This window comes from Cervus elaphus, chromosome 14 (genome assembly GCF_910594005.1).
Source record: "Cervus elaphus chromosome 14, mCerEla1.1, whole genome shotgun sequence".
Classification (NCBI taxonomy): domain Eukaryota; kingdom Metazoa; phylum Chordata; class Mammalia; order Artiodactyla; family Cervidae; genus Cervus; species Cervus elaphus.
In genome coordinates this window covers 74304413-74317720 of record NC_057828.1, presented here as the reverse complement: position 1 = coordinate 74317720, position 13308 = coordinate 74304413, and the positions used below count along the sequence as shown (strand labels likewise).

Sequence of the window (13308 nt, the reverse complement as noted above, 5' to 3'; positions counted from 1 at the left end):
GATTCTTTGACAGTTTGAACCTTGCTTTCATTTCCAGTAACTGCTCTGGCATACTTCTGTTCTTTCCTGAACACACACTCATTCATGCATTTGCAGATGTTTGTATAATGTCAACTGGTGGCATTGTGCTGAGAGAGGAGACAAAGGTAGATAAGACAGCCGTGACTGTTGCCCATTAGTGCCGATGGAATGCCGTGCGCACTGTTCCTGGGCTTTGATCATGCTCTTTCATCTGCCCTTTACTCTTTAATAGAGTTCCTATTCATCTTTCATAGCCTACCCAAGTGTTATCTCCTTTCTGAAGCATTTGTAACTTGGCCGGGTAGTATTCCTTCTTTGTGTTCCAGTGGTGCTTTATATTCAGTACTTCTCTTGTCGTGCTTGCTGTATTATACTTGTTTATAGATGACCTTTCTCCCTAGTTTAAATGTATAAGTGGGAAGGGAGGAGGGAAATGAAAGAGGAACACAGAAATAAGGATTGAGAAAGGTGCAGGGAAAGGCAGGAAGGGAAGAAGAGAAGGAACACAGGGGAAGTATGAGCAGTAGTTAAAAACACAGACTCTGGAGCCAGAAAGGGCTTGAATCCTGATTCTTCTACTTACTAGCTGGGCACGTGGTATAATATCTCCATGTCTCAATTTATAGTGGGGGTAAATGAGAGGAAAATTGTGAAGATTAAAAGAGTTAATAAATATAAAGTACTTGAAAGAGTGAATAGCATGTAATATATACTATATGGTTTTTAGTAGCAATAACTCACTTTTATAAGTGAGGTGAGTTATATTTCCTCCTTCATGTAGTCTTCTAAGAGGTGGGAGATTTTCTAAAAATTTTACTTATCTATTTTTAACACCAAAAGCATTTTGTATTGGAGCATAGCCAGTTAGCAGTGTTGTGATAGTTCCAGGTGACCACTGAAGGGACTCAGCCTTACGGGGTGGGCGATTTTAAGCTGCTGATTATTACAGCTCACGCTGTGTGTTCACTTAGGGAATCACATTCCCGAGTGCGCTTTGGACCTGCGCTGGAAAGGGAGCTCCTATCCCTCTGTGCTGTTTGCGGTGTAATTCTGAACCTGAGCGATTGTGTCTTTGTACCAGATTCTGCCCTGCTGTGATCTTCCTAGCTTTTAGGTGTGCTGGTGATATTTTTTTTTACCTGTTTTTTTTTGTTTGTTTGTTTGTTTGTTTTACCTTAACCTTCAGGCTTGATGGATCACTGTTTTATGTCATATACCTTAGATTCTCTTATTAAACTCTGTTCCCTTTCCTGACTATTCTCCAGCCTGAGAGTGAGACAGAAAGGGCTAATGTCTCGGCGTAGCGTCTTGGCCTGGTAGCAGGATCTGTTCCTGCGCACCAGGCTGCTATTCAGAGAGCACTTCTCCCATTCCTGCCCCCTTCTCCCTCACGCTCATCACCCCTGCCTTGGAATATCGTTCTCTGCTCCATCCTCTGCTGCGGTGCTGTTGACCCAGCTTTGACCAGACCATAATATCATATCAGTTCTGCACCTGGGATGCCTGGCATTCACAAATGATAAAAAGCTAGGAGAGTAAAGCGCTCATCATTGACTGGTGGGTGACTTCATTTTAAACAAATGAGTTAGATGCTAATTGTCGTGGTTCTTCAGATTAAAAAAGGAATTTTGGAGGAGATGACATTTTAGTCAGTGCTTGAGCAGTGGAGGAGGAGAGAGTAAGGTTGTATTTGAGGCTTAGAATTCATTGTCTACTAATACTGAAGTCAGGCACTGAGATTACAGAAGTGTGGTTCTGTTTAATTCCAAATGACTGGTCCCACAGAGAGAGAGGATGCAAAAGTTGAAAAGAAAGATATGGCGGAGGATTGGAGAAGTTGGAGAAGGTTTTGTCTGTGCTCACTCTACCAGATCTTCCTGGATGATTTCATGTATTCTCTTGAGAACCTGGTGGTTCATAACAAAGTTTCATGGAGTTTTTGGAATGCACAGTGATCTCCTGTCTCTTGGTCTTACATGCTGTTTCTTCTGCATGAAATAGTGTTCACTTGGCTAATTCTTGGGCTTCCCTGGTAGCTCAGACAGTAAAGAATCTGCCTGCAATGCGGGAGACCTGGGTTTGATCCTTGGGTTGGGAAGCTCCCTGGAGAAGGGAACGGGTACCCACTCCAGTATTCTGACCTGGAGAATTCCATGGACTGTATAGTCCATGGGGTTGCAAAGAGTCGGACATGACTGAGCGATGTTCACTTTCACTTTTTTGGCTAATTCTTACAATACAGTCACAGGAGCCATAACTTGCAGAAAAGCTTGCTTGATCCTTCAACACTGGGTTACATAACGTTGGTTGCACCATGTTGTTACTGCCTTCACCAGCCTGTTCAAGGAAGATAGGAAATGCGTATGTGATATGCTCGGAGTATGGCTCCAGAGTGTTTGTTGGTTGAATGAATGAGTGGGATTTGGTATAGAGAGGATACTTGGTCACTCCTGGCAAGGGGAGGAGGCAGACAGAAACTCGGCATGTGGTAAATGGAATCACCTGATTGGAGGGTAGTATTGAAAAGAGGCTGGAGTTTTCAGTGCCAAGTTAAAAAGTCCAGAGTTTGTTTAATAGAACAAGACCATTGAAGCTTTTAGAGATAGCAGCAATAGTATACGTTCTCATAAATTTAAGTGCTTGGGAAATAAGTTTTTCTAAATCTTGTTTTAAAATTTTTTTAATACTCATCAGTGGACTAAATGTATGGTAACTGCCTCTTTGATAGACTCATTTCTTTTAAGATTGTTACCACATAACTTACAGGGAAACTGTTAATATACTCTTCAATAAATTTTAATATACTTTTGAATAAATTGAACAACTCATTAAACTGTGCAGATTATTTTTCTCACAAACTGAACTGTTGTGAACTATGAAAATTTAAAAATAAAATTCAAATAAGGCAGCAGTCTTAACCCAATGTATAGGGGTTTCCTTCTTCTTTGTAACTTGAAGTAGAATAAATGCTTACAGTTGTGACTTTTTTCCCTCCAGTATCTCCAGAGGCAGTTGGATTTTTGTCTGCTGTTGGGGTGTTTATTATCTTGATGCTGCTCCTTTTTCTCTATATTAATAAGAAGTTCTGTTTTGAAAATGTTGGCGGGTTTCCAGATCTTGGTTCAGGATACAGTGCAAGGAAGAATTCACAAGATAAAATTTGTAAGTATCATATCGCTGCTTCTCTTGTTTAGTCTTTCTGCTGTTTATTATTTTATTTTAAAAATACGATATACATTAAAAAGCTTGATTCTGAAGTACAGTAAACTAACCTTTAGGCATTCTTCTGTGAAAGTGAAAGATCTATTACATAAATTATGTTCAGCTATCTTTTTTATTGCCCATGAATTGCTACTATATTGCATAAAAATGAATTGTATATCATCATAGAATGACATTTTTATATACTTTAAGAAAAAGGACATATCTTATTACTTTCTGTGCTTAAATCCATTGTCCAAATAGTTTTCTAGAGAGCTTTTTTCTCATGTCCCTAGAAAGCTTTTGAAAGTATTCACCTTTTAATCTGCTGTTGAATTCTCAGTAATGGATAATTTTGTTGTTTAGAGAAGGTGGTTTTCTCTAGTAATTTCGTGTGTAAAATCTGATTATGAAACCTTAGTGTTCCTCTTTCCTCCTTGGCAACATAGATATATTTCTTAGATATATTTCCTTAATAGGAAAGATAAGGGCTGTGATATTGTTCTTTTTCTTATGAAAAATTTTTATTTTTTAAAGTTATTATAGAGTTCTTTATTTGCTATTTCCAAAGACTGGCTTATGTAAATAATAGCAAAAAAAAGAAAGCTGAAAATTGTAAAAGTGAGACATTAATTTAGAATTTTAAGGAAAAATACAAGAGAAGCCTTACATTTCTTGTCCATGTACAAATGTTGAAGAGATGCTTTTCTTTTATATCTGATAACTTAAAAAGTGATAGCCTCATTGTTTATAAAAATCTTATTGTTGAATTACATCATGCAGATTTTGCATTAAGGAAACTGTAGTATTTTATGTGGTTTGGTTTGATTAATGTTTCTCATACTTCAGTCCTGTTTGTTTTTTTTTTTTTTTTCATCATTTGTGTAGAAAAAACTGGTTAAAGAAACCTCTTTTAGTAGCCTCCAGTAGTTCTCTGTTTTGGCATTTCTAGTTTTTCTTTGATCTTATCCCTTTACACTCTTAAAAATTATTGAGGACCCCAAAGAGTTTTTGTTTATGTGAGTTATAGCTCAATGATATGTACCAAATTAGAAGTTAAAAGCTAAGAAAAATTTAAAATATTTTTTCAATTTATTTTTAAAAACCCAACAATAAGTCTATTACTTATTCATCTAAAATGTATTAATTTTTAAAACTGTATATTTTCTAAAACCAAAAAATATGTTTGATGAGAAGAGTGACATTGTTTTACATTGCAAATCTCTGTAATGACTGGCACAGAAGAAAGAAACAACTGGATTCTCATATCTGCTTCTGCATTCAATCTGTTACATGGCCTCGGGAAAACCCAAGAGCTCATTTGAGTGAATGAAAGTGAAAAGTTAAATATCCTCTTACTCTTTTTGTAGCGTTTTGACCTTGAGGATCTGTTGGAAAGGTTGGGGGACCTTATTAATTTTTCTGAGACTGTTTCTTTTCTCACTTATTAAATAAGAATAATAATATTTACCTCCTAGAGTTATTATAAGATCAAATAAGAAAAAAATTTGTAAATATCAATTCTTTACATGTAATAGCCACTCGGCAAATGTTCTCTCTCTGCTCTTCCCTATTCTAACTTCTGCAAAATTGTTTAGATACATAAACAAATACATATTTGGGGGAATATATGTATTGGGGAAACCCTTAATACATTTTTTATTTTGAAATGGTATTGGTACTTTGTTAATAATATAGGGCAGTTCCCACACATAGACTATTAATAAGTTAACTAAAAAGTATGTAATAAAAATCCTTTCTATACTTCTTCTTGCAGGTATAGAATAAAAACCCAATAGTATTTGAGGGGAAAATACTGTCTTGCTGCTGTTGTGACAGCTATGGAGTGGGAAAAAATGTCGTTACGTTTAAACCAAGTGGTTTGATTTTTTTTTTTTTGAAGCGTCTTTTACTTCAACATATTTCTTCCATTACATAAGCATTTACAGAAAGATTAAAAGTCATAATGTGAAATACTGATATTGAGCTAATGAATAGCACCATTTAAGTACATGTTAAATTGAAACTCCAGAGTGCTTAATATTTTGAGAAGAGAAAATTCCATGATTGCAGCTTTAAGGAACAAGGAAATAGAAAATGGCATTTTTCAAAAGTTTTCAACAGAATCTGCCTTCAGTGTCCTCTCTGGTGGACACAATCAGTAATGCTGTGGAAGATTTGACTAGTGCCGTCGGAGAAGTCAGCTATGCGTTCACTGACTCAGTTGCTGAACAGGTAACAAGCATGATAAATGGCTTTCGCCCAGAAGAGGAAAGCTCTGCAGCCCCAGAAGCTGCAGATACTTCTAAACAAGAAAGCACCACAATACCAGAAGTCTCCAAAAACACTAATTGTCAGAAAGCACCATTCAATTTAGAGAACCGAGCAAATCGAATCAATAGCTATAGTACTTCAGTTTCACAAAAGCAAGACCAAGGAATGAATGAAGGAGGAGGAGTTAAACATATTAATAATAGGCAGCAGATGCCATCACAATATCAAGAAACAGATAGCGCTTTGAAAGATGATTCTTCTTTGAAAGGCCGTGTGAGTGATGGTAGGGTATCAGTTAGCAGGCAGAATGCAAGTGCTGGATCTACTTGGCAAGAACTTGAAAGTACTGACAAGTGTAAAAAAAATGGGTTTGAAATTTCCAGTGATGGTGAACATGACTTAAAGGAGGTAAGATATCAAGAAATGAAAGAAAATTACTTAAAGAAAGCTGAAACACATATTAAAAGTAAAGGATACAAAGGGAATAACTATTCAGGAAATGAATGTTCTCCAAAAGATATTTTGGAAAGCAGTAGACACATGATACAGAAATCCATTAAGAAGGAAGACTTATATCCAGCAGCATCAACTAATTCTAAAGAGCAGTGTCAAGGCAAAATCAAAGAACAAATAAATCCAACAAAATACTACAAAGGGAAAGGAGATATAAAAACAAAGAAAATTGAAGCCATTTCTGCCAAAAAAGAAACAGCAAAGAGTAAAGATGAAAAATATTTTAAGATAATACCAGAAAAAGGTGAGGTCTCCTAATGTGAGTTTGAGTGATAAAATTTTCTCTTAATTTTTTCACATTAGGAAGAACATCATCCAACTTCTTTAATTGTTCTCTGTACACCTGTATTTCTAAGGCTTTCTTGAGTCCTCTTACTGGGAGACATTTTTAAAGTCATGCAGTTTTTTCTTATTGTCCTTTCAAAAGCATGTTGTTTGTATTCCTCTGATTTAAGTATTGCCCCTGGTCCCTGCATTATTTGGACAATTTTAAGGACCTTCATTTTACTTAATGCCCATTTATTGTACAACCCAGAACTCTGGTTTTCTTAAATACTGTGCATCCTTTAATTGAGTTTATTTGGTGTGCTGTAGTTGAATTTTAAAATTTTGTGTTTTTGTAACCTACCCTTAACCCTTTATACATTGTTGCTCTTCACATCTTTCCTGGTAAGAATCTACCAAATGTTTTATGTTTTCCTTGAGAGCAATGGATTTTTATTCTCTTGAAATACATGCTTCAGAATATGTCTTTTCATTTAGCCATACATTGAGAGTTTTATGTGACTTCTGTGTTTCCAATGCATATACACGAACAATCTATTTTTATTCACGAGTTCTCTGTGTACAATTAAGATTCCAACTAAGCAGTCACAGTTTTCATCCACAATATTTGTGACAGTTTTCAAAACAATTAGTTTTGCTTGGTTACTTGGTTTTGCTTTATATTGCCAGTTACCACTCCTGGTTATCCCTTGAAGTGAAGTGAAAGTGGCTCAGTCATGTCCAACTCTACGACCCCATGAACTGTAACCCGCCAGGCTCCTCTGTCCATGGGATTCTCCAGGCCAGAATACTGGAGTGGGTATCTGTTCCCTTCTCCAGGGGATCTTCCCAATCGGGGATCGAACCCAGGTCTCCCACATTGCAGGCAGATTCTTTACCGTCTGAGCCATGATTATCCCTTAGTCATTCTCATTTATGGTTGATCTGATCAGAAGACCAGAAGTACACTGGCTTTTATTTATAAAAGATACATACGGAATTTTTGTGTATATTTACATTCTCATAAAATAACAAAAAACTGAGTAGCACTAGAAATGCAGAAGACTGTTTCAGTTCTGCTACGTGACTTCATGTGTAATAGGAATCTGCTATCTATCAGCTGTATGAATGATTTTTAAATGATATAATAGAGGCTGATCCAGGATGGATGAGTCAATTAAAAAGGAATGTCAGTTTTTGGAAATATATCTGTTTTGAAGTTTATTCTCCTAGCAGTTGTTTGAAATGTCAGATTCAGTGGTTTTTTTGGGGTTTTTTTTGGTAGCCTTAATTTAATTTTGGTAGCCTTATTACCTGAAGTAATAAAAGTTAAAAGAAATAAAATTAAGTGAAATAGTTTACATATTATCTTATTCATAAAATAACAGAATGGATGCTATTAATAAATACTTCACAGGTAGTAGTGCAGAATTTAAAATTTTTATTTGTTTTAATTAAGAAGCATGCTACTACCTAAAGGAATACATATCTCTCAAGTATTCCAGATTTTAATGAGTACTAAACTGAAAATCCCGTGGACAGAGGAGCCTGGTGGGCTACAGTCCATGGGGTCACAAGAATGAGACACGACTTAGCAACTGAACCACCACCTCCAAACTGAACCATATTATGATTTAAAAACCATTTTGAAAATCATTCAACCCATATGGATTGTCCCTTCGTATAGCTGAACTGTAATTTTGCTAGTATTAATACCTGAGTCCTAGGTTCTGACAGAGCTTATAAGATATAATAAGAGGAAGAAGGGTTTCCTTCTCTGTTTCTGAATGCAGGGCTCCTTTAGGTAATATTTTATAGTAGGTAAATTTCTTGCCACCCTCCTCAGAGCTCTCCTGCCACCTTAGTATCCACACAGTGCTAAAACCTGGGAGTCAGAATGCCTAGGTTCTAGACTAGATCTGCCATCATCTCAGTCCTGTCTAATAAAACTTTCTGCAGTGATGGAAAAGTTCTACGTATCTGTATTGCTCCATACAGTAACCACTGTCCACACGTAGCTATTGAGCGCTTGGAATGTGGCTAGTATCCCTGGAGAACTAGATTTTAAATTTTATTATTTCTACTTAATTTAAATAACTGCATGTGGCTGGTGACTAGGTATTAGGTAGTGCAGAATATAACATTGGTTATGGTTTACCCCTTTGACAGTTTTATTTTACTGATTTAAAAAGTGGGACTTACACTAGTGACATTGAAGCTACCATTATTTCTAACTCTAAATATTGAATTTCTATCCCATATCTTATACTCCTTCTTTGTCTCCCCACCAGAATTTTAAATTTTGTTTCCTGTAGTGCAGATGATTTTAGCTGAGTATAATGAGAGAAATGTCTAGACTGAACTAGTAATTTCTGACTGCTGTGGTCTCTTCATCCTTCTAGAGTTGTTTTAGAATTCTGAGAAGGTTACATCTTGTCTAAATGAATCTCAACATGATGCAGTTTCACGGTCTTTACCTTTTAAGTAAATGATATTAATGATAATTAGTGCTTTTTAAAAGAATATAAAATTAGTTAATTTACCAGTTTGCCTTCTGGAAATGTAATTTGAAATTTGGGTACATGTAAGTAAAGTTTTCCTAGGAAGTCTGCCTTTCACAGATAATGTGTTAAGTTTGGTATATATGCTTCCAGATATTTTTGTATGCGTCTGTAAACTTATACTGCATGGATGTGTGTATACATTGCATGTAGATGTGTGTACGTGTGTTAATCTGTTTTTTTAAATGAGACTATAACTTCTACTTTATTTCTCTTAACATTATATGGTAGGCATTCTTTCCCTGTGAGTACTTGTAAGTCCACCTCCTCATTTTTAATGATTGCATAGTGTATCATTGCACAGATGTATCATGATTTACTTAACCAAGGCCCAGTGTTGGACATTTAGCTTGCATTTTTGTTTTCTTTTGCTGTTAAACACAATTCAGTAAATTGTCTCAGATACATATCACTGCTCATCTGTTAATTATTTTTTTAGGCTGAATTCTTAGAAATGGAATTGGTTAATTCTTATAAATGAATCAAAGAGTATACAAATTGGAAACCTTGATATGTATTGCCAGATTGCTGTCTAGAAAACTTGTATCATTTATATTTCAATCAGTAGTGTATGTCTGTCTGTTTCTTCGTTCTGCTTATAGCGCTAAGCAGTGTCAGCTATGCAAATTTTGGCTAAGATGATGACCAAAAATGTCTGTTGTAACATGAATAATTTCAGTCAGATCCATATGTATTGGCAATTAAACTTCTTTGTGTGCTGTTAATGCTTTAAAAAAATTGTGTAAGATGGCAAGCCCTATTATTCTGTTTATCTGTATCATGGTTGGAAAATCCCTGTGACTAACATTATTTATATAATTCAAATATGCAAGTCAGTTTTTTCTAGTAAAACATAAAAATCCAAAGCTTGGGCTTCTTAAATGAAAAAATATTTTTCTAAAGCTGGAAATTCAGATTGTGTGTGTATATATATATATATATGTTTATATATATTTGTGTATATGAATATATATGACACATATATAAGTGTATAACATATATATGACTATAGCAAATTTGCCATTATTTTATAGCATTAAATTTTGATCTGCTCTCCTTGTCATTCCAAATAGATAATTCCTACATGGACAAAGATGAGCATGGTTCATCCTCTGAAAGTGAAGATGAAGCGCTGGGTAAATACCATGAGGCCTTATCCAGAACACACAATTCCAGACTACCACTGGCAGATTCTAGACAAAAGAGCTATACTTGGGAAACGAGACAGAAATATAGTCCTCTCTCTGCAGAGTATGATGGATACAGTAGTGAAGCATCAATAGATGAAGGTAAGATAGGTTAATTATTTAATTTTCTTAGATGATACGCTGTAGTATTTATTTGTTTCTACAACTCTAGGCATCTGTGGTTGCACAGTAAATAAGAGCGTGAATAGTCTGGTCACATTTCTGGGACTGTAATTTATTCAAATTCAAATCTCTGAGCTCAAGCCAAAACCAAAACACCCCAAACCAAAACACCAATAATTGAAATACAGTGGTAATTCTCGTGCTCTTTTCACAATGAACATATGTCTAGCAGTCATCAGATAGGAAATGTGAATCAGCTGTTGTCTCAGATGGAATCAGTTCCTAAATACCTGTTATAGGAACTGATATCTCACGGTGTTGACTATGATTGCAGTGTGTAAATGAATGCGTTTGCATTCAGTATGGCCCCTAGCATGAGCCAAACACTTCATGCAGCATGTAGCAGAAGAAATGATGATCTGTTCCATGTAGAGGAAAAACTGAGATAAATTTATTGAGTACCTGTACTGTATTGTACTAGGTTTTAAGGGGAATTTAAGGCATTTTCAAGGATTATTTTGTCTCTAATTGATTTTTGCCTCACGTGTGGACATTGACATTTGAACTCAACCTATTTAGAAGATACAAGTCCACTCTCACACATTTTTATATCTTTCTAAAAGAGAAATAAAAAAAGCTTTGCTATTACAGCATTTTTCCTTCCACATTTAAGTAAGTTGTTCATGTACTTGATACAATGTGTGTCTACTCCTAGTAATTATTATATATATACCCAGATATGAAGAAAAGAGCAATATATTTTAAATAGCACTTTTATTATTGTATCAGACACAAACGAACCTTAATTTTATAGCTGTGGCTTGTGTTTTGGGACCTGTTATTATTGATGAGTTATTCTGGCACATACAGTTGTCAAAAGAGCTAAATCATTTACTTTTGTATTTGGCTTAATGCTAACTAAAGATTGGTATATATTCCTCCCTTTTATTTCTGCTAGTACATAGGTATAGTAAGAAAATAGATATAGAAAACTCATTATGAGGTGTTTAGGAAGAAATAAAAAATATTAGACATGGACTCTGCCCTCAAAAATACCTTACTTAATACTAGAGAAAAATAAGATACATGTTTTATAGCGATAACTAAATAATGCAAAAATGGCAAAGCCAGTCCCCAACTTATGTAAACCCTGGCTCATGAATAGTAGAACAGAAAGAGAATGGGTCTTAAAGCCTGACCCTTGTGCGTGTTCTGACCCTGGGACTCCCCAAGCTGTGAAGCCGTGAGCAGTGTAGCTAATCGCTTGTGGGTTTGTTTCACTGTCTCTCAGTGTGAATAACAACGTGCTGACGGGGTTGTCATGGGCAGCAAATGGCATGTGTGGTGTTCTTGGCATCGTGTCTGCTGCCTGCTTGGTCAGTGATCAATAAATGGTAGTCATCGTGCGGTTGGTGAAACAGTGATGGTGATGAGAGTGAGTTGCCACAAGCAAGCCCTGAGTGTGTCATGTGTGACTCTGGACGCTTTCCTTTTTGCAGCTTCAGTTCAGGCTTTTCTCTCTACTCATTCCTTCTTTCCCTACACTTCTGTGCTGGTTTGAGTGCTTCTTCCCACTAGTCCTGTTACTCTCCCATGGCTCAGCAGTTTGGGAAAGCGGTAAAGAGAGACGCATAACTACAGTGGCCCTTCTGTTCCTCCCCCTCCCCCTGGAATCACCTCTCATTTCACTTCACCTGTGTATTTAGGACTCACTTGTGCCTTTGTACCATTTCTGCCCTAAATCATTTGGTAAAACATCCAGGATAACTTGATTTTAGGCATTCTGAAATGAGATTTACTTATTTCATAAGCATTTGTTGAAAGCTTTTTATGTGCCATACTAGATCCTGTGGATGTAAATAAAAGCATTTTATTAAAAAATTATCTAAAAGATTAATCAAAGCAAGCTTGTTTTAAAGAGCTCCCAGGTGGAGGAGGTGATTGACACTTTGGGAAGTGAGGGAATGGGGGATCTGCACAGGATGGGTGAACTAGACGTCAGGGGGAACTGTTCAATCACTGTAGAATAGTGATTGTAGGAAAGCAGAAGACACCGTGCTTCCGAGTCTTTAACCGAGGATCTCTGCTTGGAGAAGGTGCGGTAATAGGACTGAATGCCATAGTCAGGAGTTTGGATGTTGTCTTCCAGGAAATATAGAGCCCTAGAAGGTTTGTAAAGTGGCTAGTGTGGCACTTTTAGGTTAGTATTTAAATACTGTATTAGAAGATGAACTGGAGGTAGGAACTGCTGAAGACAGAAGGACAGATTGGATAAACAGCCATGAGATCCTCATTAGTAATGTTAATTGAGGGACAAAGAACATGAGGGACTTCTCAAGAAGAAATTGAGGGACTTCTCAGTATATCCTGGCAAATGACTCTATGTTATGTGTAAGGAAAGACTGTTTAATTAGTTTAGAAAGCATATGAGAATTAAGTTTGTGGGAGGAGATAATTTAGTTTCAGTCATTGTGTATTTCAGGGGTCTGTGGAATATCCAGGTTGAGATGGATATCCTTATTGTTAAAATTCTGGCACTGGGGTTTAGGATGGCGAGATGACCAAGTGGTAATGTAAGGTAACGATCGACTAAGAAGATGGTTTTTTGTATCATAGATTATTGCTAATTGAAAAACCAGAGATTGCTGTCAGTCCAAAGTAGATTCAGTGAAGTAAGGGGGAGAATAGGAAAACTTGATTAGAGAGGGAAATTTCAGAGGTCTGGATTTTATTTCATTTTATTTTGGGGGGGGCATGCAATTTATTCATCTTTATAGGATCTGCTCAATTTTCAAGGGAGGCCCTCTTCCCTAAATACTTTTTTTAAAATATAAATTTATTTATATTAATTGGAGGCTAATTACATTATTGTAGTGGTTTTGCCATACATTGACATGGATCGGCCATGGGTGTAATTTCAAGTGATAGTAAATTCTGAACATGCCCACAGGCAAAGATGCAGAAATACACATAAAATGCTAAAAGGTCTTAAGGAAGGGAGCAAAATAACATCCATTGGGGAAGGTGTGAGAGAGCGTCCATGAAAATGGCAATAGGGTTCAGCTTTGAAAAATGGGTAGAAAGCTGGTGAAAAGAACAAGTAGAGGTATCTTAGAAGGAAGTTAATAAATGCCACAGTACAAAGTAGTGAAATCTAGGGACTA

The 13308-nt window shown here is 36.2% G+C and overlaps 1 protein-coding gene across 1 annotated transcript in view; it reads left to right on the top strand.

Moving 5' to 3' along the window:
- SYT14 (synaptotagmin 14) overlaps positions 1–13308 on the top strand; it is a 194013-nt gene that overhangs the window by 49158 nt on the left and 131547 nt on the right. Inside the window, exons 3-4 of the mRNA XM_043923036.1 lie at positions 3019–3183; positions 9908–10123. Coding sequence (XP_043778971.1) covers positions 3019–3183; positions 9908–10123 — 381 coding nt within the window. The remainder of the gene's footprint in view (positions 1–3018; positions 3184–9907; positions 10124–13308) is intronic.